Here is a 21,573-nt window from a genome sequence, read left to right as displayed (position 1 = left end):
CCCAGAGGGAGGCTGATGTCAATGCAGTGCCCCAATGAATGCAATTTCCAACAGGTTGACAAGCTTTTTGTGAGTGCAGTGATAGCTCATGATTGGCTCCTGCCAAAGAAAGAACTAAAGTTACAATTAGTCATAGTTCTGAAATAAAGAAGTAATAAAAGAGATTTAGCTGCATTGTAAGCCGCACGGTTCAAAGGAAAAAGTAGTGCTTTATACAGCAGAATTTACACCCCTTCAACTTTAAATGTTGCCTCCCTTGTCAGGTTTTTAGTCAGCAGTTTTGGAGAACGGGTCATTTCAGCTTTTTACAGTGACTTTTTGATATATTTCTCCCCTTTGTGCACTCCTGGTGTGTTGATGAAGGAAAGGTTTGGAGCTAGATAATATGTGAGAGTACTTTCAGGTGGAGTCAATGGATCAGGTTTGAAAATGTTTTTATTGTAAGTATTGCATTTCCAACTTTGCAACAGAACACGTTCATCAGAGCGCATGTTTTACAAAGGATGATCACAGGTTCAGAACAACAGGACGACTCCCCACAAGGGACTCGTTTGGTTGCCTTTAACTTCACCTCATGGACCCGTTTTCCTCATCGACACTGGAATGGAGTGTGGTTTCCACAAAAAAAAAAAAAAAAAACATGAACAACCCCGCTGCAAACACTGCAACATCTACTTCGCCTGGGCTTGGCCTAGACTGTTAAAAACAGCTCAGGTCGGCTGGAAAAGTTGACCACACACACTCAAGAGAGTCAGCTGAAGATGTGCGACGCAGTGCAGGTTGATGAAAGCAACATAAGGACATGGAAACAAAAAAGGGGGCAGAATGTAAACTTTCCCTCAAAGCAAGCGAGAGAGAGCACTGAGAGACACTGAGGTGTTCGGACGTGGTTTTGGCATTTCTTCTTTTTAGGCTTGAGCACCAAAAGTGGTCACTTTCTGATTCAGTGCCAACAACCTCAAAGTCGACTACAACCTTCAGAGAAGCCAAAGGAGTTGTTCTCGTCCTTATGTAGGGCTTGTAAAATGTAAGACACACGTTGTCAACTAAAACACACGTCTAGTAAGTAGACTACAATCCTCCTACAAGAGGACAGTGGCTTATTTTTTTTTTTTTTAGACCCCAGTTTGGGTAGAAGCTGGCTCAAGATCTGCCAGTGGTGATGACCCCATCACGCCCCCACACACAAGAGGAAAATATTCTCAATTGGATTGGCAGGCTTGGTTTGGAGGGAAGCCCATCCAGTGGTTGAAAACATAGATGTGAGTCGTATAAGGTGGGGGGGGTCAACATCCAAACAGGACAGGTGACTCGACAACAGGCTCAGCAACTAAGAGCAGCTTAGGGGCCTTTTTACATTTCAAGTGTCCATTGAATAAAACATCCAAACCAAAAGAAAATGGCTACATTATGTTACCCCCCTCCCCACACACACACATACACAGTTGTTAAAATAAGAAATGAGGGGGAGAAAAATTAAAGTAAGACAGGACAAAAAATAAGTTAACTTTTACCCCTCGTTTTGTCTGTTTATTGAGGGATGGAGAAATAAATATTCCACATTTCTCACATTATTCATTCATCCATTTTCTACCGCTTATCCTCACGAGGGTTGCGGTCGTGCTGGAGCCTATCCCAGCTGTCTTCCGGCGAGAGGCGGGGTAGACCCAGGACTGGTCGCTAGCCAATCACAGGGCACATATAGACAAACAACCATTCACACTCACATTCATACCTATGGACAATTTGGAGTCGCCAATTAACCTAGCATGTTTTTGGAATGTGGGAGGAAACCGGAGTACCCAGAGAAAACCCACGCATGCACAGGGAGAACATGCAAACTCGGAATCGAACTTGGGTCTCCTAGCTGTGAGGCCTGCGCGCTAACCACTCATTCGCCGTGCAGCACCTATTCATTCATGAGCTGGAAAATAAAAAGATGGCAGGAAATACAAAACAAATAAAATCAACTGTGGGTGAAGTGCAATTCTTAATGCCAGTGGAGTTGGGGCGACATCAAAACAACCCGTTTCTTTTCATCCTCCACCGATCATCTGACCACCAGTGGAATCCCATACGCACACACACACACACACACACACACACACAAGCATACACTCCAAGAGAATATCATGTGTAGTAATAAATTAAACGCTGCATCCTCCATTGCAGAACTTTTTCAACACATGACAGCAACACAATTAGTAACTTGAGGATGTCAACCAGCAACAAAGTGTCCAAAACCACGCCCACTGCGCCTCCATATATGGAGTTTCAAATGCACAATAAACACAAGTCAGCAACAGAGGCAAAAGTTCTATCCATGAGCTCTACCTTTTTTTTTTTGTCCAACTCATTTTTAACATTAATTTATTAAGCTATTTGTATGTACAAAAAAAATAAATGTGAATTTGTTTCTTTTTGGACGGTCACAAGGGAGAAAGATGACTAAGTGTGAAGTGATGACTTGAAGAGTTATTGCTTGTTACTGCTGGAAAGAAGGTTGACGTCTTTTCAAAAGTTTGTTTGTTGCTGTAGTTTGAAGGTTTTGTGCCGCGTCTATGGACAGCTGGAAAGTATTTAAGTGCAGGATAGCCTGTGGAGAGGCGAGGTGTGGGGGGTGGGGGGTGGGGGGGCACACACACCGAGCACCCACATTCAACAGAAATAATAATTTTGCTGTCGTCTTGGTCCGTGCTAGCTTGGAAGCAGAGCCACTTTTGCTGTTGTGTGTCCCGTCTGCATCCCTGTTGGTGTAACATCACAATAGCACCGAGTCACGTGTCCCAAGGAAAGACGAGAGTTAAAGTGGTGGCGTAGGGGGGGCGTCAGATGATGTCGCCATTCCGTGTGCTTCCCTTCCAGCCAGGGGCCCGGCTGACACACCCACGCATGAACACCATAGAGACACCAAATTGGAGTTATCATGGAACTGTGAAATGAGTTTAAGTGCATTTTTAGGATATATTAGGGGTTGGATATTTCGAAGACAATACAAGGAAACGCAATCATTTCAAATTGGGTGGGTTTAAAAATCTAGGGAGTACTTTTCCATATCTCTTTTTAAAGAGAACTCGTCTTAAAAATGATTAAAACCAAATTGCAGGTGTCTTGGATTTAATGGTCAGAGCTCCTCCTTTGGGGTTTTCAGCTGCATGGAGGAGCAGCAGGAGGCTGCTGAAGGGCAAGGGAGATGCTGCAAGTGGGTGTGACGAAGGTGAAAGGATGCCCGTGGGCAGGGCCGGGTGGGTGCACGGATATACCAGATGGGAGGGCAGGCATTTGGCCAAGTGGGAGAAAGAGGAGGAGGTGTTAGCGGTGGTGGTAGTGATGGTGGGTGCGGAGCCTCTAGGAGGAGAAGGCAAGTTTGACACTGCAGGAGGAGTAGCCCTCGTCGCTGGCCATGCTCTGCAGGCTGCTGTGGTCATCCAGGTCGCTGGTGCTGGCTGTGCTCACACTGTCCAGCTCTCCATGGGAGAACTCCGTGCTTTCCACGTCCACCTCAATCTCCTCTGCAGAGAAGCAGAAGCGAGGATGTTAACTATCTGTTTGAGACTATTAGAACACATAATGTTTTGGTTTTTTTGTTTGTGTTGATGATGGACTCTTCTTCTCAAATCAGTTACTCCACAATATTACTAGAGCTCACCTTGGTCGGAGTCAGAACGATCAGAGCCGAGGGTGGAGCCCACGCTATCCATGCGTATCCTCTCTCCCTCCATGCTGCCGCCTCCTCTCAGCAGCTCCAATTGGCGCTGGAGGTGCCTCTGCTCGCGTTCCAGAGACTCCAGCTGGTACTGGCTCTTCCTGTCCGCTTCTTCAAGTTTCTGGACACAAGAAATTGGGTGCCAGGGTTAAATACAAGTGCACTGGTAGGTGAGGCAGATGCTTCAATCAAGAAAGAGAAGCGATAAAAGTGATTAAAGCACAATAAGCAGGACGAGAGAGCGGGGAATGTGCAGATTGTTGGCAGGACAATGAAAACATAAATAGACGAGATAAGGCTGAAAGGAGGACCCCTCCAAAAGTATTGGAACAGTGAGGCTAATTCTGTTATTTTTGCTGTAGACTGGAAACGTTTGGGTTTGACGCCAAAAGATGAAAATGAGAAACAGAGCAATATTTCAGCTTGAACTTAGAAGATAGAATTATTTGAAAAGGAACACCACATTTTTAGATGAGCAAATGTATTGGAACATGTGACTGACGGGTGTGTTTTATTGCCAGGGTGTGCGCTATCACATCGATTATGTAAACAATCATTAGCACTAAACGTCTATGCTCAGTTTCAGGTTTGGGTTGTTCCTTTGCAGACATCAGAGGAGTAATAAACATGAAAACACGAGATGGAAGATCAATCAGAGCCATTGCACAAACATCGGCCATAGTCAGTATAACCATTTGGAATGTCCTGAAGAGGAAATAAACCACTGGTGTACTAAGTAACAGACATCCAATGGGTAGACAAAGGAAACCAACAGGAACATCATGAGAGCTCTAAAGAAGGACCCTAAAACAACTGTTGGTAGCATCTACTGTTCACAGAAGACTTCATGAACAAAAGTACAGAGGCTACACCAAAAGATGCAAACCACTCATTAGCAAAAGGTACAAAAACAAGCCTAAAAAATTCTGGGACAAGGTTTTATAGACCAATGAGACAAAGGTGAACCTTTACTAAAGTGATGGAAAGGCTAAATTTTGGAGAAAGAAAGGATCTGCTCATGACATTCAACATTGATGTCAGGACATCACATTCAAGCTCATCTGTGAAACATGGTGGAGGCAATGTTATGGTCTGGGCTTGCATGGCTTCTTCTGGAACGGGCTCATTAATCTTCATGGATGATGTAACCCATGATGGCAGCAACAAAATCAACTCCGAAATCTACAAAAACACTTTGTCTGTGAATATAAAGAAAGATGCATCCAAACTGATTGGGGTATCCTTCATCATGCAGCAAGATAATGACCCCAAAAAACTGCAAAAAAAAAACAAAACAAGGGGGTTCATCGGGGCAAGAAGTGGAAGGTTTTAGACTGGCCAAGTCAATCTCCAGCTCAAGAAGAGACTGAAGGGAGTAACCCCCAAAAAACAAAGAACAACTGAAAGATGCTGCAGTGAAAGCCTTGTGCTTCCCGTGTTTGCATGCTGCCAACCAAGTGAGGTGTGGACAGACGCTGTGCTGTGCACCACATCGCAGCCTTATGTCACCGCTGTGGTGACGAGTGTGACTCTCGGGGACAGACCAAAACAATGGGCCATCGATAAGCATCAGAGAGACTCAAGTTGACAGCAGCAGTTGTGGGACAGGGGGTGGCGGGGGTTGCAACAATATGGGCTTTGTTCGATCTCTCCTTGTTTCACATGCATGCTGCCCTCACGTTGAGCTCCAAGTGCATGGGAAAGCATGAGGCAGGCCGTCTTCGTTTTAAAACGACCCACTGCACATATTTTGGTTCAAATTGTGAGAGCGAAATCGTGTTGGGCGGGCGTCACGTGATTAGCTTCTTAGCCTCATAGAGTAGAGTAACTCTGAAGGGTTTACTCACCTTTATATGTGCTTTGGCTTTGTTGAGCAGGCCCAGAGTGGTGTGGCGAGTGCAGTCCGGGCCCAGTGGGATGAGAGCCTTCAATCGCTCCAGACACAGCCGCAGGTGAGCTCGTCTACGGGCAAAACGGTAGGGGTGTCATGAGATACTCACTTCACGAGACAAGACCAAACACTCATTACATTCTTCTACACCAGGGGTCAGCAACCCGCGGCTCCAGAGCCGCATGTGGCTCTCCAGCCTCTTTGTTGCGGCTCCCTTTGCAATGCTTGAATATTTTTTAGCACCCGTGTGGTGAAAATGCACGTCTTTGTTATGAGTTTACAAAAATCCAACTTTGTGTGAGACCATGAATGCATCCTGACTGAGTTCTGACTGGTGACTGAATGAGCAGACAGGATGCTATCCAGTTCTCTCTGACAGGTTAACATGAAGGGAAATGAGTAATACTTTGAGTTATTTGAGTTATTAATTATTATTAATGAGTTATTTGACGATTCTAAAAAATAAATTAGAGCTCATTTAAAAACAAAAGTTTATCTCCAGTACTAGCAAGAGTACTCCAACTCGTCTTTTTTTTCCCCTCCAATGTTGTTTTAAACATACAACGTTTTGCGGCTCCAGGCTATTTTTCTTTAGTGGGCAAGTGGGTGAAATGGCTCTTTTCATAGTAAAGGTTGCCGACCCCTGTTCTACACCCTGCGTGTATGCTACCATCTATACCTCCACCCGCCGAGACATACGACTGAAAAAATGGCTCACTCCGTGCCTGTCAACATACCCAAGTGTGAACACTCTTCCTGCCTGCCTGGAGGCATGAAAGCACATGCACATGGCGATTTACTGAAGCTGGCAAAATTTTAAAGAAATTTCTTAATCTTGGCGGCACGGTGGTCTAGTGGTTAGCGCACAGACCTCACAGGTAGGAGTGTTTTTTCTCCCGGTACTCCGGTTTCCTCCCACATTCCAAAAACATGCTAGGTTAATTGGCGACTCCAAATTGTCCATAGGTATGAATGTGAGTGTGAATGGTTGTTTGTCTATATGTGCCCTGTGATTGGCTGGCGACCAGTCCAGGGTGTACCCCGCCTCTCGCCTGAAGACAGCTGGAATAGGCTCCAGCACCCCCGCGACCCTCATGAGGAAAAAGCGGTAGAAAATGAATGAATGTTTTAATCTTGCGACACCCCTACTAAACAGTGTCAACACTTTTCTGCAATGTACTCCTTGCCAATATAATGTTTTATTAGTCATGTATCTCTATGAAGATGCTTATAAAATGCCACCCACAGCAATTGTCGTCCTCTCGTGTCAATGTTAATCAGTGGGCCTTTTAAAAGGCTAAAACACAGATGTCAACTGTTGCTGCCTTTACTGTAGCAGTAACTCATTTACAGCTGACCGCTAATGAGGACATAGGAAAGATTTCCACTTCAACACCCTAATGCAAGATGTGCTCTGTAATCTAGGGATGTAGTGTACAGCACATGTGCACTTTGTGACATGCTTGGAGAAAAGAAAGCAAAAGCTCCAGAACAGACTCATGCATTGTCACTTAGCTTAGATTTAAAGCCAGTGCCTGAGCAGGTTACATATGGTTTAAGCTTCTGGCCGATACGTGATCCTCTGCTGGTGTTTCTCTCAGCCAGATTCTGTTACTCCACTCATCTATATAACAAATACATCTTGGATGATAGGTGCTGCCGTGAAGGGAGGAAAGGTATAATGGCATTTCCTGGACCTTGCTCAGCCCATACACTCCATCATCTAGACAGTGCCTTATTGGGCGACTGGAGGGTGGGGGGGGGGGGGCTTGGGGTGACATCTATCCTGCTAATGGTCCGGAGTTGAGAGATAAAGAGAGATAATTATGGCTATAACACAATCAGTGCTCCATTAACAGGAGCTGCCCTTTCAGCTTGACTGAGGGGATGGTTGGCGGGCCATTAAGAGTCTGGGGGCTCTGCGTAGTGACCCACACTTATGAGCTGAAAACAACAGCAATTCAACGCTGCAACTTTTGCTCAGCTAGACTACTGTTCTGCTAGGTATGCTGCTTGAAATGCTAGTGGAGACATATGAGTGCAGCCTGGAATATCTGTCTGTCAGTGTGCTGGGACGGGACGTGAAGCTATGCATGAATGCCACTGATAAGAACAGGAGTGCAAGCCATTAGAGCAGTGTAAGTATATACGTGGGTGCGCTTTAAACGCTCCTTGAGTAAAAAGGAGGAGGTGCTGTGATGTAATCTGCGGTGCTAAAAGTTTAGAGGTCACAAGACACGCCAGCAAACTAGGCTTCTAGTCTTGCTGTTCGCCTGATATGTATCAGTCTGGCTCAGGTCTTCTGTCTGTGCCTTATCTTCTGCTCACGTGGCCGAGCAAACTTAGTGCGTCTGCCTCGTGTGGACGCCCAGAACCATGCTTCAACTAACATATGATTTGACAGTTCATCTCTCTTTCAGAGCAGCCTGGCTCCACCTGGGAAATGGGCCATGTTGGACTGTTCTCTAATACATGGCCAGCCTCCATCTTTTGCTAAACTATATAAATAAATAAAAGACTGATGAGAAGACTGATCGTAAGCCGAATAATTCAGCTGTCCAAAACACAGGCTACATCAAAAAGGAAAAGCTGTATTTCCATGGTAGCAGGCGGTGACACACTGCTCAGGACCATTAAAAAAACTGATAACACGCTGTGTGGTGAATAATACGGGGAACATAGTAGAAACAGAATGGGTTTTGTTGTATTTGTTCATCCAAAAGTAAACCTACTGTAATTTTTCAGTCAGCAATAAAACCACCATATTATTGTTAATGCACAGTTGTACCTAGATTTTCGTTGTCATGATAATTGCCCAATAATTATCTAGTTGATATGAGGAATTATGACCTCATAGCAATAAATCAGATAACTTATTAAAGATTACAAGTACTGTGCTGTAGATCGCTTAGGCTGAGCAAATAAAGTACTCCTTTTCTATGACCCCTGAGCTCACTTGTAAAAAAAAAAAAAAACTAACAAAAACAAAAAATGGAGTTCATTGTGACGTTTCGCCGAATGCTCTGCATACATCTGTTGGAAGAATTGTACATAAAGTTATTCTATTTTTACTATATTCTTATGACCTATTTTTACTATATTCTTATGACCTATTTTCTTATGACCTACAAGCATTTCATATCACTCACGTGGCAAAAGTAAGATTAATGCTGTGACGCTTGCACATTTGGTGTATATCATGATTAGAGAAAACAGAACGTGACAGAACATTCTCTCAACAGATAGTTTTATCCTACCCTCGTGGACAGGAAATAGCTACATGTGAACCAGAATGTATATGTGTGTGTGTGTGTGAGTGTCTCCGGAAGATCACATGCCAAAGAGGAGATACCCACACACTATGGATAACATGTTGTGCAAAAGAACCGGTTTCAACTGGAATAGTTAGACCCCCCTTCCCTTAGCAGGTGAAACCACGTGTAACTAGGGCGTTCCTGATTCAATAAATAGCGAGGAGAAAGGTGACTGTCTCAGAGTTGGTAGGAGGATTGTAACTGTGCAGTCTCCATCACTCTCCTTGCAAGTAAAAAGAAACTCACCTCTCTGTGTCTTCCTTTGTACAGGCAGTGTTTTTTTTTACAAGTGTTGGGGTTTAAACCTGACAACGTCCCATGATGAGGGCGGAAAAAAACATTGAACTTGAACACATCAAATCTTATCAGCCACCTGAAATGGCAGCATCGCTACACCGCCTGGAGCCCGGGACTTGTTCCTAATGCCGCAGCATTTGAGAAGTGCAAACAGTTTGCCATAGATGACCAGAGGGTTCAAGCGATCTGTTATTTCATCATGGAAATCATGGCGCTGGATGACCATCTCTTTACCATCACTTAAGAGATGGTCTCCAGCTTAAAAACGCCCTGGAGACATGGTTTGTCCGTCTGTACTCTATTTTGATATATATATATTTTAATGTTTTGTTAATATTAGCAATGACACAATACTTTGTTAGGACAAATCCATAAGTAGTTTGTGAAATCCCACTTTGTTTGTGTAGTTGTTACTTCCATGTGTGGACAAACTGCAGTTCAATTTAAATATAAAAAAATAATATTGGTACATATCAGTATTGGCTTTTTAAAAGACATATCGTGCATTCATAATTTTCTGTATTAATTCCAAAAAGTGCAACAAAAACAACTAAAATATTATTATTCCAGTCACTCCATGTGTTCACGGTTCGAATGTCACTTAACTCATAGGCTACTCCGCTACAACTACATATGACAGATAAAGAAAGCTAGATTGTGGGTCATGTGAGGGGACTGTCTGTGGCCTGTCAGACCGAGACTCGCGTGAACAAGTTCCAGGCTCCAAAGAGATAATTCTCTCCACTCCATTCCTGTTCTCCTTTGACCTCACTCGCCTCTCACCTGCTGCAATAAAGACGAAACACCCACAGAGTACAACCACGTGGTAAATTCACTTGTGGCTTCACCAAGATTTCTATTTGCAACCATGTGAGGTCACTTGTTGCAGCTTTTGCCAAGTCTGTGCAAAATCACAAGAATGGTTGAACACCCACATGACAATGATGTTAGGGAGGAATTGTCATACTGTCACGTAGGTTTAACACCAACGGTTCTACTCCGCAAAAAAGATCCCGGAAAAGATCCCAATGGCCTATGAGTGTTTTATTGTGTTTCCACTGTTTTTTCCATTGTAGACTGCTGGCAATTATAGAAAAGAGGACACGGCTACACATAAAAGATGCTAAGAATACGCATCCCACTATACGGGTTGACATGTTGCTATAGCAACAAAACACAATTTATTGGCCAAGTGTGCTTACACAAACAAGGAATTTCACTTCAGTTAAATAAGCTCTCACAATATATATATACACACAACGCTTAAATAAATAACAAAAACTAATTAAAAACTAAGATTGAGATGCACAAAAGGGATAAAAGCAAGGCATGATTTAAAACATATGCTTTAGCCCACTGCAGAGTAAGTAAAAATAAAAAACGCTGTGCACTATCCTCATTTTGTAGAACAGAAAGTCATGTCCAATTTTTGAACTGTTCTGTCAAAGCACTTGGGAGTTCAGGTTCTGTTCCTTCTAGTGCCATCTTTAGTACAATGTGATCTCCTGTTTTAGTAACACAAGTGGCTAGTTGGCAGCATGTTGCCTTCAAACACCCTCAATGTGCCTTTCAGTGATAGACAGGATTGTAAAATGTCTACGTGTCTCCATTTGTCCCAATGTCTGGACACACGCCAGGCTCTTGTGAGGAACACTCTGATAACTACACAACTCTTCATGACTACAAGGGTGGAAGCAGTGTGCTTCTATTCATTATGGAAGTACAGGCCATCAAAACTACAGTCAATTGTTAGTCAAACTTGCCAGGTTAGTATTTCATGAACATTTGTTGCTAAGATAAAAAAAGGAGAAATGATAACGGCAAAGCAGTTCATCATGTCAGTTCTCCCTATCTGTAAATGTACCACTAAGAGGTTAAAGGCCATGCTGGAAAGGACAGCTTATCATGTAGGCCCCCAGAGTTTAAGAGAGCATAAGGCTAAACTAACACTATGAGTTGTGTCTTGTTACCATAAATAGTTGTATTCTGTATATAGTCCATTGTTTTTGGAAAAAAAATATTAGAAATTAAATATTCTTATTCTATTTTGTGTATGTTCAACATTAATGTTTAACCCAAGTAATACGATAAAAGTGGAACATCCATCTATTTTCTATGCCGCTTATCTTCACTAGGGTTGCGTGTATGCTGGAGCCTACCCCAGTCTTTGGGTGAGGGGAAGCCTATCCCAGCTGTCAGCTGCGAGAGGCGGGGTACACCTTGGACTGGTCGCCAGTCAATCACAGGGCACATATAGATAAACAACCATTCACACTCACATTCATACCTACGGAAAAAATGGAGTCGCCAATTAACCTAGCATGTTTTTGGAATGTGGGAGTAAACCGGACTACTCAAAGAAACCCCCACACACATGCACAGAGATGCCCAAACAGAGACTCAAACCCAGGTCTTCCCGATCTCCTGACTGTGTGGCCTACGTGCTTTTTTCAAACTCTTAATGTAACGTTCCCACAAACAAGGCCCCAAAAACGTCTGTTTCCAGGTCATTGTTGATTGTTGTTAGCAACTGAGACATTGTTCAGTGGTTGTTGCTTGTTGTTCAGTAGAGAGTAAACATTTTATACCACTTATTTCCTGCTCCTGTTACCTGCTCAATCACATCTCCACATTTGGCGACCCTCGACATGAGTTATATGTCGATCATGTTATATGTCGAGGTGCTAACGACGCTTGCGCTATCTATCTTTTCCAGGTAGTGGCTGCACTGGACCTCCACTTTCCCTCATATCATAGGAATGGTATGGTGCAAATGGTATGGTGGTATGGTGCAAAATTTTAGTGGTTTTTGACTTTTTCATATCGTGGTATAGCTTGAAACCAGCAAACCGCCCCATGCCTTGTCTGCAGTCCATTTAACTTATGTTGTTATGGCTGAGGACTGGTAAGAAAAAGCCCAGTCAGTATATGATCTCATGTATGACAACCAGACAAATGAGGCACTTCAACTCAATGTGTGTGTGCTTATTTATGCAAGTATCTACGTTTGTGTGTGTGAGTGAGACTTGTGTCCCTGATGGTCCCCAGATGGGTACGCAGGAGGGCAGCCCTGCCTTTTGGCTTTGACATGTGAGCGAACAGCCAGCCGACCATGGGTCACTGCACCCTGCCTCTCCTCCGCATCCACACCCCTCCCTCATCTAGACTCCCTGCCGATCACATGGGCACCGTGCCTTGTCTATTGCACTGCATTGAACTTTTTATTTCCGTTTGCAGAACCAAGTGTATGCATGTACTATAATTACATTTGCGACACACACAACCAAGTACTGTCATCACGAATGTGCACCCCCCCCCCCTTTAGTAGCAGCTTCACTTGAGTTTTGAAATGTGAGAAAACTGCCTCCAATGTGGGTTTTATTTTTACAGAAGCGCTTTGATTCTCTCTCCAGCTGGTATATGAGAGCTGCCCACCTGCTCTTACAGAACCAACGCACATCACATGTACATCTCTTTTTCTCAGTTCAAAGAAGTGTGGTTCACCACTCACCTCCCTCGCTCTGCTATCATCCCTGCACGCGCACGCACACACACACACACACACACACACAGACACACACAGACACACCAAGTAACTGTGTGAGCCATGGCAAGTCCAATATGAACTGAAAAAAAAACGTTCTCTTCTCATTTTGTGTGGAAGTGGTTTTAGGTTTAGAAGAAATAAATTCAAGGCGAACTGGTTAGCTTGTGGCTGTCTCGAGTCCCTGCAGCATAAAGGTTCTGCTGTGTGGTGTAAACAATGAATAATAGTAGTGTAAACGTGACTACAAGGGGGTTGCTTCATATCCACAGGGCTCTGATAGTGTAAAAACCGTATTTAGAAAGTCATAAACAGGGTTTCTATGCTCTATGAAAATATTACATAAAATAACATTGAAACCTATATTGCAGAAATTCATTTATCGCAGTGTGGAACCAATGAACCACTATAAACGAAGGACAACTGTTCCAATGACGATTAAAGAGAAAAGAGAGAATGTAAACAGAAAGGTTTTGAATTATCTTTGAATATGTAGTCGCCATGGCAAAATAAAAAAAAATATTGCAAAAACAGTTTTAATAATACAGTGGTACCCCACCTCTCAGTCCGCTGGGATAGGCTCAAGCACAGCCGTGACCATGAACAGGATAAATGGTGAAAAAGTAAGGAAATTATTTTGTACCACGAGCATTCCAGTCGTTTTGGTATACTATGATTACATTAATTCCAATAAAACCAGCATGAGGAGAATTGTTCCTTTTTCAAAGCAGCAACGATTAACCAACCCCAGTTTCGCCTTATTCTTCATTCAGAAAGAGTCTTGAGGCAGAACTTTAAGTTAAAGCACCAGCGACGGAGGGGGAAAAAAGGCTGTCCTAGATTCCAAACTTGTGAATACATAAATAATAGATAACTTCTCAGGCTGAGATGTCTGACATAATTACTGGCTGTGCTCTTAAAGGGAGGGTCACATTTCCACAGTCAATACACTTCTCCATGGCAAATCCCCCACTCTTTCAAACCCATTTAACACACACACACACACACACTCTGACCCAATTCTATTACATGCAGAGGGAGTGAAAATCTGACCCTTCACCCAGTTATTACACTAATTACACATCAGCACGGTCCCACTCAGAGGTAAATCTCCTAAATTGACTTAAAGAAAGGAAATACTAATTATTACAGTCTAATCTTTTCAAAGAAAAAAAAATGAATACCTTGGCTTAGCAAGGGAAATCAACTTCCCCTCTTCTTTACAGACAAGGCTCATTGGAAGCAGCTGGAAATCCTAATTCACAGTGACGGTGTCAAAGATTAGAGAAATGCGTTGAGAGTATTTTGTAATGCAAAGCCTCATTTAAAGCAGTCTAATCCATGTCCATTGGCACTACATTAGGTCAATGTCAAATTATCTCACGGTGGGGAGGAATGCAATTAAATCAAGCCCACTAAATGGGCACGCAGTTTGTTTTGCTTTCTGCACTAAGAGCATCCTAATTCTACTCCTCCACTTATAAATAGATAGGACATGGTGTAGCCGATTGAAATTGTCCAGACCGGCAGGCAAATCTCACTTAAGTGTTTCCACATCATACATAAAGAAAAATAAGCACGTAAACATGTGGGGCATGAATACATACTGCAGAGGGTGACATGCAATATACATGGAGATGGGAAGGGCTCGGCTCACGTGGCATTTCATACATCCAACCCCCATGATGCTTTGCTGTGACTGACTGCTGTTGATCCCATCGTGCTTTCAACTCTGCCAAGGGCAGACGGGCACGTGTAAAATAAAAGCATCACTTTAAAACTAGTGTTCTACATGATATCTTGCACAACAACTGCATTATGCTGCCATTGACTAAATCCATTTTTGCTCCATTTTAATTATGTAACATTATAAAGCTAAGTAAAATCAACAGCAAGATTCCTTGAGCTGGCTTGGCAATTCGGTAGATAGGACAAAACGTAGTGACTTTCTTTTTATAATAACATTGTCTCCGCTGGGATTCTCTGCTGTTCCACATACCCCCGGTTTTTCTGTATGACTCTTTTCCATGGAGCAGTGCATCCTTCTCTGTCTTTCTCGCTCACATGAGCACACAGTCACATGTTCGCCCATACAACCCGTAGCACCTGACTGAATAGGCTGTTTAATGGGGAAGCTACCACTGCTGGAACACTCATTACAGAGCCACTAGCCTGGGCGCCAAACTGGGGCCCACCATATGTGCTTTAGCCCACAGCTTTATGATGTGAACCATGAATGTTAAGTTCAGTAAATACCTCTTACAGATGGAGAGTCAATTATATGGAGAAAACGTCTGGAATTAGCAAGGAAAGTTATAGCAATACCCTTTTAGGCTTGTCTTACCCACCCTTTCAGTCAGCCACAACTACTTTCCACTAGCAAGATGAGGCTCCTAGCTCATCAAATTGGAAAGGGGAACCATTGCTTAGTAAGACGTGAAAACTTCATGTGTACCACCAGCATCATGTTTAGAGTGAGGTAAAATGACATAACATTTATTTGAAATCTATGTAAATATTATAGTCTGGATTAGAGTACTATTATTTGTACAGATGCTGTGATAGAGGCTACAGACAGTGAAAGATCTTCATCATTCCATTGACAGTAGTAGAAAAAAAAATCCGATACTCCTATTGTAAATTAGACAGTGGGTTGTTAACGACAATGTGCAAGATAAGGAAATCTATGTTGTTCCTACTAGTGGTCAGTCCACAAGTTACAGTTTATCAATAACACAGTCTTTAATAATTCAGCCCTAAGTCACATCTGTGGGTTTGTCAGATGTACACTGATAACATTCTTAAAGTTCTGCTTTGTTTTCTGCAAACACAACAGTTCGTCCATCCTGTCTCCATGCCTGTGCACGTTCCAGATTAGAGAAATATTTTCTCTACAGACACTTTGGGCTCTTCTCTCCTATCTGACTGATGATTCCCTCATTCCTTTATGAAATATGGACAGATGGGAGAAATGCAGAAAGAGTTGAAGTGAGATAGAGCGGGCGAGAGATGGAGAGTGTGGGGGAGGAGAGGGTGCTATGCCTCTAATCTGCCCAGAAACTAGCCATGGGCACAAACTAGTGCCCATTTAGGTTTAGGTTAGGTTTAGTCATGGCACGTGCCGTAAACACATTGTCGTTCACATTCCACCATTTGGATGAGGACAGCTGGGGAGGGCTGTAGATAAGTATTAGGATGATTTCGTAATTACAAGCATAAAAATCTGTTAGTAATTCATCCAGTTATGATTATAAAAAAATGGACAGCAGACTAAATATGATTAGTTTGGGTGTTAAAAATTTGATCATTTGTGCAATAAATAATGCCGCAAAATGACAACCTATGAGCTGGGTTGTCAGCGTTTTCTTCTTATTATCTCCCACACTTATCCCAAACTCACCTATATGATAAATGAAACAATATTGATAAGTGAGGGAATTCTTTGGGAACTGCGATGGTTTCTGACCTAGTATATGCCGGTTACATAACTTGAAGGAAATGCAGAGGAGTGAAAATTTGTGCCTGTATGTGGGTGGGTGGGAATAGCTAGGACTTTGATAGCTCTGAGCATGCAGTTGTGACCTCAATCCCAAAAAAGAGATTTATGGAGTGGGGAAATATATTCTGGTTTTGCAAAGTGCTCATATATTCAACACAATGCTACCACAGCAGTGGCACAATAATATGCTAAGAGGAAAAACAATGTACATTTGCAGAAACTTGCCTTGCCAATCCACAAGTGGCAAATAATAGGAACCCCCAGTTTATTACTAGGCAGACAGATGCTGTTGCCATGCTAACCTGCTGAGGCCATAGTGTCACCATGCGTCATGACACATCCTTAGAGTGCAGAGAAGCGATCGAGGACACAATGTGGAACTACAGGGTAAAAAAAGGACATTCAGAATGAAAGAATAGAGCAGTAAATTGTCCCTCCTCAAGCAGCCCTCACAGGCATAAACACGTGCTTACATACACACAAACGCTCGTGCAAAGTTCACTGGTGAGAGACGAGAGCAGGGGGGGGGGGAGCTGTGGGGGAATGTGCTAGCTGCATGAAAGAGCCAGGAGACTCTGGGGCTGAAACCCATCACTAACTCATGGATTAGTTCACACGTGCACACTGCCTTTTAATCTACTCCAATGAGAAACAAGCAAAAAAAAAAAACACAGAGGGAAGCCCACAGAGAGAAAATAGAGATGTTGATGGCCAAAGCTTACATTCTAAAACAAACGAGCATATTATGAAAACCAATTGCATACACCCTCACCAAATCTCTTTAGTAATAACGTATACAGATCATGTGATTGGATATCCACTCATCCCTTAAATCCTTCCACTGTCTATGTGCGTGTCCTAACATGCAACATCTGATGTAAATAATCAAGAACTATAGCATCTCAATTTCTATACACAATGCAACCTTACCCTACAGATGAATGCAGACAGTCATCTTTAGCCCAGTGTGACCCAAGGGGTAAAGGCAGGAGCTTTGGATTAAAACACTAACATGGACAGGCTTCTGAAATAAGTCTGGTGAAAAAAAACAGAGCTACAGCCAGATGTTGGGTCATGAGGGTGGTGGGGTTTATGTGTGTGTGTGTTGGGGGGATATGTACAGTGTGTAATCCTAATATTGTATGTGGGAATTAAAAAGTGCAAATAGACATTCATGTGTCAAGGCTTTTAATGTTTTTCGACTGACCCTTTGGCCAGGATGCATCACACTGTGTCATGCGGATTTGTGTTCTTCTAAATGATTTGAACACAGAACTCTAAAGAGTAGCACCCTCAATCTTGATTTGACCTTGTGTCTTTTGGTTCAACTTCCAATCATCCAATGCTTCAACCTCTCACAAAATCTTACACAAGGTGGTCCTTTTGCACCCCACACCTTCCACGGGCTGATTATCATCACTTGATAACCAAAAAGCCATCCTTCTTGGCATCAATCTTGCTTGGCCCTACACATTGGCAAAATGAGTCTTATTTTATTTATTAGGGTTTCAGTCATAATGATGCGCTAGCAATTGAAGGCAGTATAAAAGAAACGGCAACTTTATTCAGTGATTATTAATTGTATGTCTCCCATTGGTGCACAGCTAACCTACGTGATTGGTCAGAAGGCAGTGGTGCTTTCTCCCCATTTGTAGGTCTAAAAATAGAGGCCACAGTCAGATATAGACTAATCGTGTCTTGTTTCTTTTGCATGCATCCTATGTTCCTCTCTTTCCATCTCGTCTCTCTTACTTCCCCCCAACCCCCAACCATCTCCTTAAGGTACAGATTAAGTTAGCTCAGCAGCAAATGTGACAATCTGCTCCAGAAAGAGGAAGGAAAAAAATCCCAGAGTAGGTCTTCCTGGAACAGTATGCAATATCACGTTTGTCCATGTTTCAACAACCCAGACAGAATGTTTATAACGGAACATGTCGAAGAAACAATGTGTGGCAGAAATCATATACTGTATTGTCTCGAGCCTGGCTATAAAGTCACTTTGCTATATACAAAAGTGTTTTCACTTGGCTTAAACTTGCTGACTGTGTCATATGATCATGTTTGGTTTACACTGCCCTTTTACAAAATGCTGCCAGGATACTCGTAGGTTGCATAAAGGCATAACAAGGTCGAGACAAAAGGAATTAAAGGTCAGAGACAGACGAGATAAAACAATGTGACAAATGACAATATTTAACTGACATACTTTGCAAGCATCATTCAGACATGAAAGTTTTACTGAAGGTTCTGTTCTAATAAACACGTACTAAGTGGAATAGATCTATATATTTATTTACCATTACTGTTGCATTTAATATTTTTTTATTTAATATTTTTTATAATAACAAAAGAACATTGATCTATTTATATTTAGTTTCTCCGTTTCTTTTCAGGTTTATTGATTTTGATCCTTCTGTGAAGTCTCTTCTGAGGTAGTCATTGGGCAATTGGCAGAGTCAATCACCAAAGCTTCAGAAAAGCTCGGTCTTCGCACACCAAATCAGGGATATAGTGCTACATTTCCTATTTGTAGTTTTTTTCAAGATTATGAGAATCTGTGAACTTCAGAGAGGTACAAACACATGTCCAAAACAAGAGACTTTAACATAATTGTATACCTATACCTACTATTGATTCACATTTCACTGTTAATTACAGGGTGTAAATGTCCACTGTCCGCACACTGGCACACTGGGGAGGTTAGATTAGGATTGTTTGCTGCTTTAAGTAAACCTTAGTCAGGTGTGTTTGACTATTCTTCTGCTCATCCCATCAGCCTGTCAGTTACTTCCTTGTCCTCTGACACCATCGTTGGTTAAGCCAGCATCAAGCGATGCTATTAAAGAATAGCACCGGGTGGCCTGTGTTTGTGTGTGGCGGGGGGTGGGGGGTCGGATGAATGCGCTCCAACACGTGTACATGTTCTAACTGGGCTCACCAGACCAAAGATCAAGCCCCGTAAGCAGCTTTTCTGAGCCAAGAAAAGCTTACAAGCCGTCACGTTGGTAAGAACAAACGATGGCGGTCCTGGGCCCTGCAGCAGGGCCTGAGAATAGGCTACACTCGCTGGGGAGAGGACAGAAAGCTTTAGCACAGCCACAGAAAATGTGGCCCAAGCTTTTTCATGCTTAGCAGCTCGTCCAACCCCGAGGCCTCCAGCAACTGAGCTCAGTTCAGTTCCCACCAGTTACAAGGGATATCTGTAATACCATAAGAAAAATGTGACACCTAATAGTAAATTCAAGTGTTGGGTTCTCACACAAACTACGATGAAAGACAGGTCAGTACAACTATGTCAGTCTGTAGAAAACTGCAAATGAGTAACTATTTCGATGTCGACTATACAGATGGTGCAAATACTCAATCCACTGATAGTGATTTAGGGTCTTCTGGTAGTGTAGGGTAAATGAAAACGTAATAGTTCATAATTTATTGCAGCAAGTTCTGTTTTTAATACTGACTGGCTGTAAATTGTTAAGATCAAAATGTGGAAAACGCTAAAATTAAAATGGAATTCAATAGCGCAAAGACCCCCGACAACATTCAACAAACTGCACCAAATTGTATCTTTAGATTTAGACAGATATCCAACAAGAACACAGAAAGTTGTCATTAGGATTCATGCATTAATTACTAGTATATGATGACAATTAACACTTGCATAGTTTTGGGCAATGCTAAAAACAAAACAAAAAAAAATCAAACAGCAATCAATATACAACCTTCTCAGTGGAGCTGTAAAAACGGATTTATCTTATTTCGTATAATTGTTCTTCAAGACAAGTAACAACAAGTAACCTCTGCCATTTAGGAGGCATAGTATAACAGGTAAGGGATGTGAATCAAAAAAGAGTTCTTAATGAGCGCCAGTTGTGGCAGTGTTTCCACTAGATTTCCACTGGACCACAAGAAGCATGGAAACCAAGCAGCACAATCATTTCACCAGAAAGGATGCCAACTAGGCAACCTGCAGTCATTGCAACGTGGATATTTCATCAAAAAGAGAAAATACTACCAATGTATGTAGCAAAATTTACACACACAGCATGTTTCAAGCCACTCCGATCTCAACCCAGCAGGAACGGGAACTTTAGTACATCCCCTGCTGTTAATACTACAGGTACTAACATGGCAGGTAGGACTGCCTGCCATGTTAGTGCCATTTGCCTCATTATAACATAAAATGTCATGTTTCTCATATTACACTTTTTTCTTTCATTCTTTATTTTTATTAACACTTTTTTTCTTTAATCATATTTTAGACTGTGCCGAGGGGCAGTAAAAATACAGCCACAGGCCTTAAATGGCCCCTGGACCGCACTTTACAGCCCTGCATTAAACAGAACTGGAAATGGAATCACAATCTTAAAAATCGTATTAATTCCGCTCCCTATTAATAGAGATTTTTGGTTGCAAAATTAAAGTAGCAGAACCAATGTACTATCTGGTCTCACGATGTTGACGCTATGGGCTCTGTTGTCACGGTGACATCAGTCATCGCAGAGGTCATCAAGACCTGCAGTTTGAGTCAGTGGATTCAACTGTTGAAAATGGGCACTCTCTCGCTCTCTCCTTGTTCAGCTTGACTGAGACTTTTTTTTTTCAGCACTTATAAATCTGCTGCAGTAGAATCATGGTATAAGCCTGACACACTTGGGTGAACAACTTCGTTTGATACATATAGCTTACAGTGGGGCATGTTCTGAAAAGGAATTGGATTAACTGCTGGCAAAGACGGGGGATTATAAATGATCCTGACAAGTGCGCTTCTAAAAAGATGGATTACCATTTCAATTTTACTCACTTTCCTCAGTAACGGAAATTTAAATTTATCTTTGACTATGGAACTATGAAGCAAAAAAAAATAAAATCCAAGAGAAAAAAAAACAGTGTCTACTTGAGGAGTAAGATAAAAGACATCAGTGGATTTTGGTAAGCTGGTATGTTACAGGACCGCCTGGACCAACAAAGGACACGCAGGACAAGGAAGAGGTGAAGGAAACCCTCAGAAGAAAGAAAACAAAAATGTGGAGGTAGTGACAGAAACAGCATTCATGTTGTATGAACTACTACAAAACAATGCAAACTGCCATGGACTCTGCGGTCTGCCAGATCTAGCCAACCAACCGCGTTGTCATGTGTGGCATCGCATCTTAGCACCACAGTGACACATCAACTCTTGTCTATATTTAAACACACTGGCTCCAATGATGCCATCTTTTTACTGGAGTCTGCCAAGGAGAATAGCGAGAACAGGCCGAGGTGATATGTGATTGCACTGAAAGGATCCAAGGCTCCCACATCCTCTCATTGTACCTACAC

General features: G+C 42.4%; 1 protein-coding gene across 2 annotated transcripts in view; it reads right to left on the bottom strand.

The window, feature by feature from the left end:
• Nucleotides 1–360: 360 nt before the first annotated feature.
• The window catches only part of mxi1 (max interactor 1, dimerization protein), a 31,197-nt gene continuing 9,984 nt past the window's right edge, over nt 361–21,573 (bottom strand). The window contains exons 4-6 of one of the 2 annotated variants that reach the window (XM_058073126.1): nt 5,554–5,668; nt 3,650–3,827; nt 361–3,512 (exon numbers count right to left, since the gene is read on the bottom strand). In XM_058073126.1, the coding sequence (XP_057929109.1) occupies nt 3,349–3,512; nt 3,650–3,827; nt 5,554–5,668 (457 nt within the window). In that variant the 3' untranslated portion in view covers nt 361–3,348. The remainder of the gene's footprint in view (nt 3,513–3,649; nt 3,828–5,553; nt 5,669–21,573) is intronic. The other variant, XM_058073133.1, reaches the window with a different exon arrangement.

The sequence above is a fragment of the Doryrhamphus excisus genome, chromosome 1 (assembly GCF_030265055.1).
Source record: "Doryrhamphus excisus isolate RoL2022-K1 chromosome 1, RoL_Dexc_1.0, whole genome shotgun sequence".
Taxonomy (NCBI): domain Eukaryota; kingdom Metazoa; phylum Chordata; class Actinopteri; order Syngnathiformes; family Syngnathidae; genus Doryrhamphus; species Doryrhamphus excisus.
The sequence above is the reverse complement of the archived record's forward strand: the minus strand, read 5'-3'. Positions and strand labels throughout refer to the sequence as shown.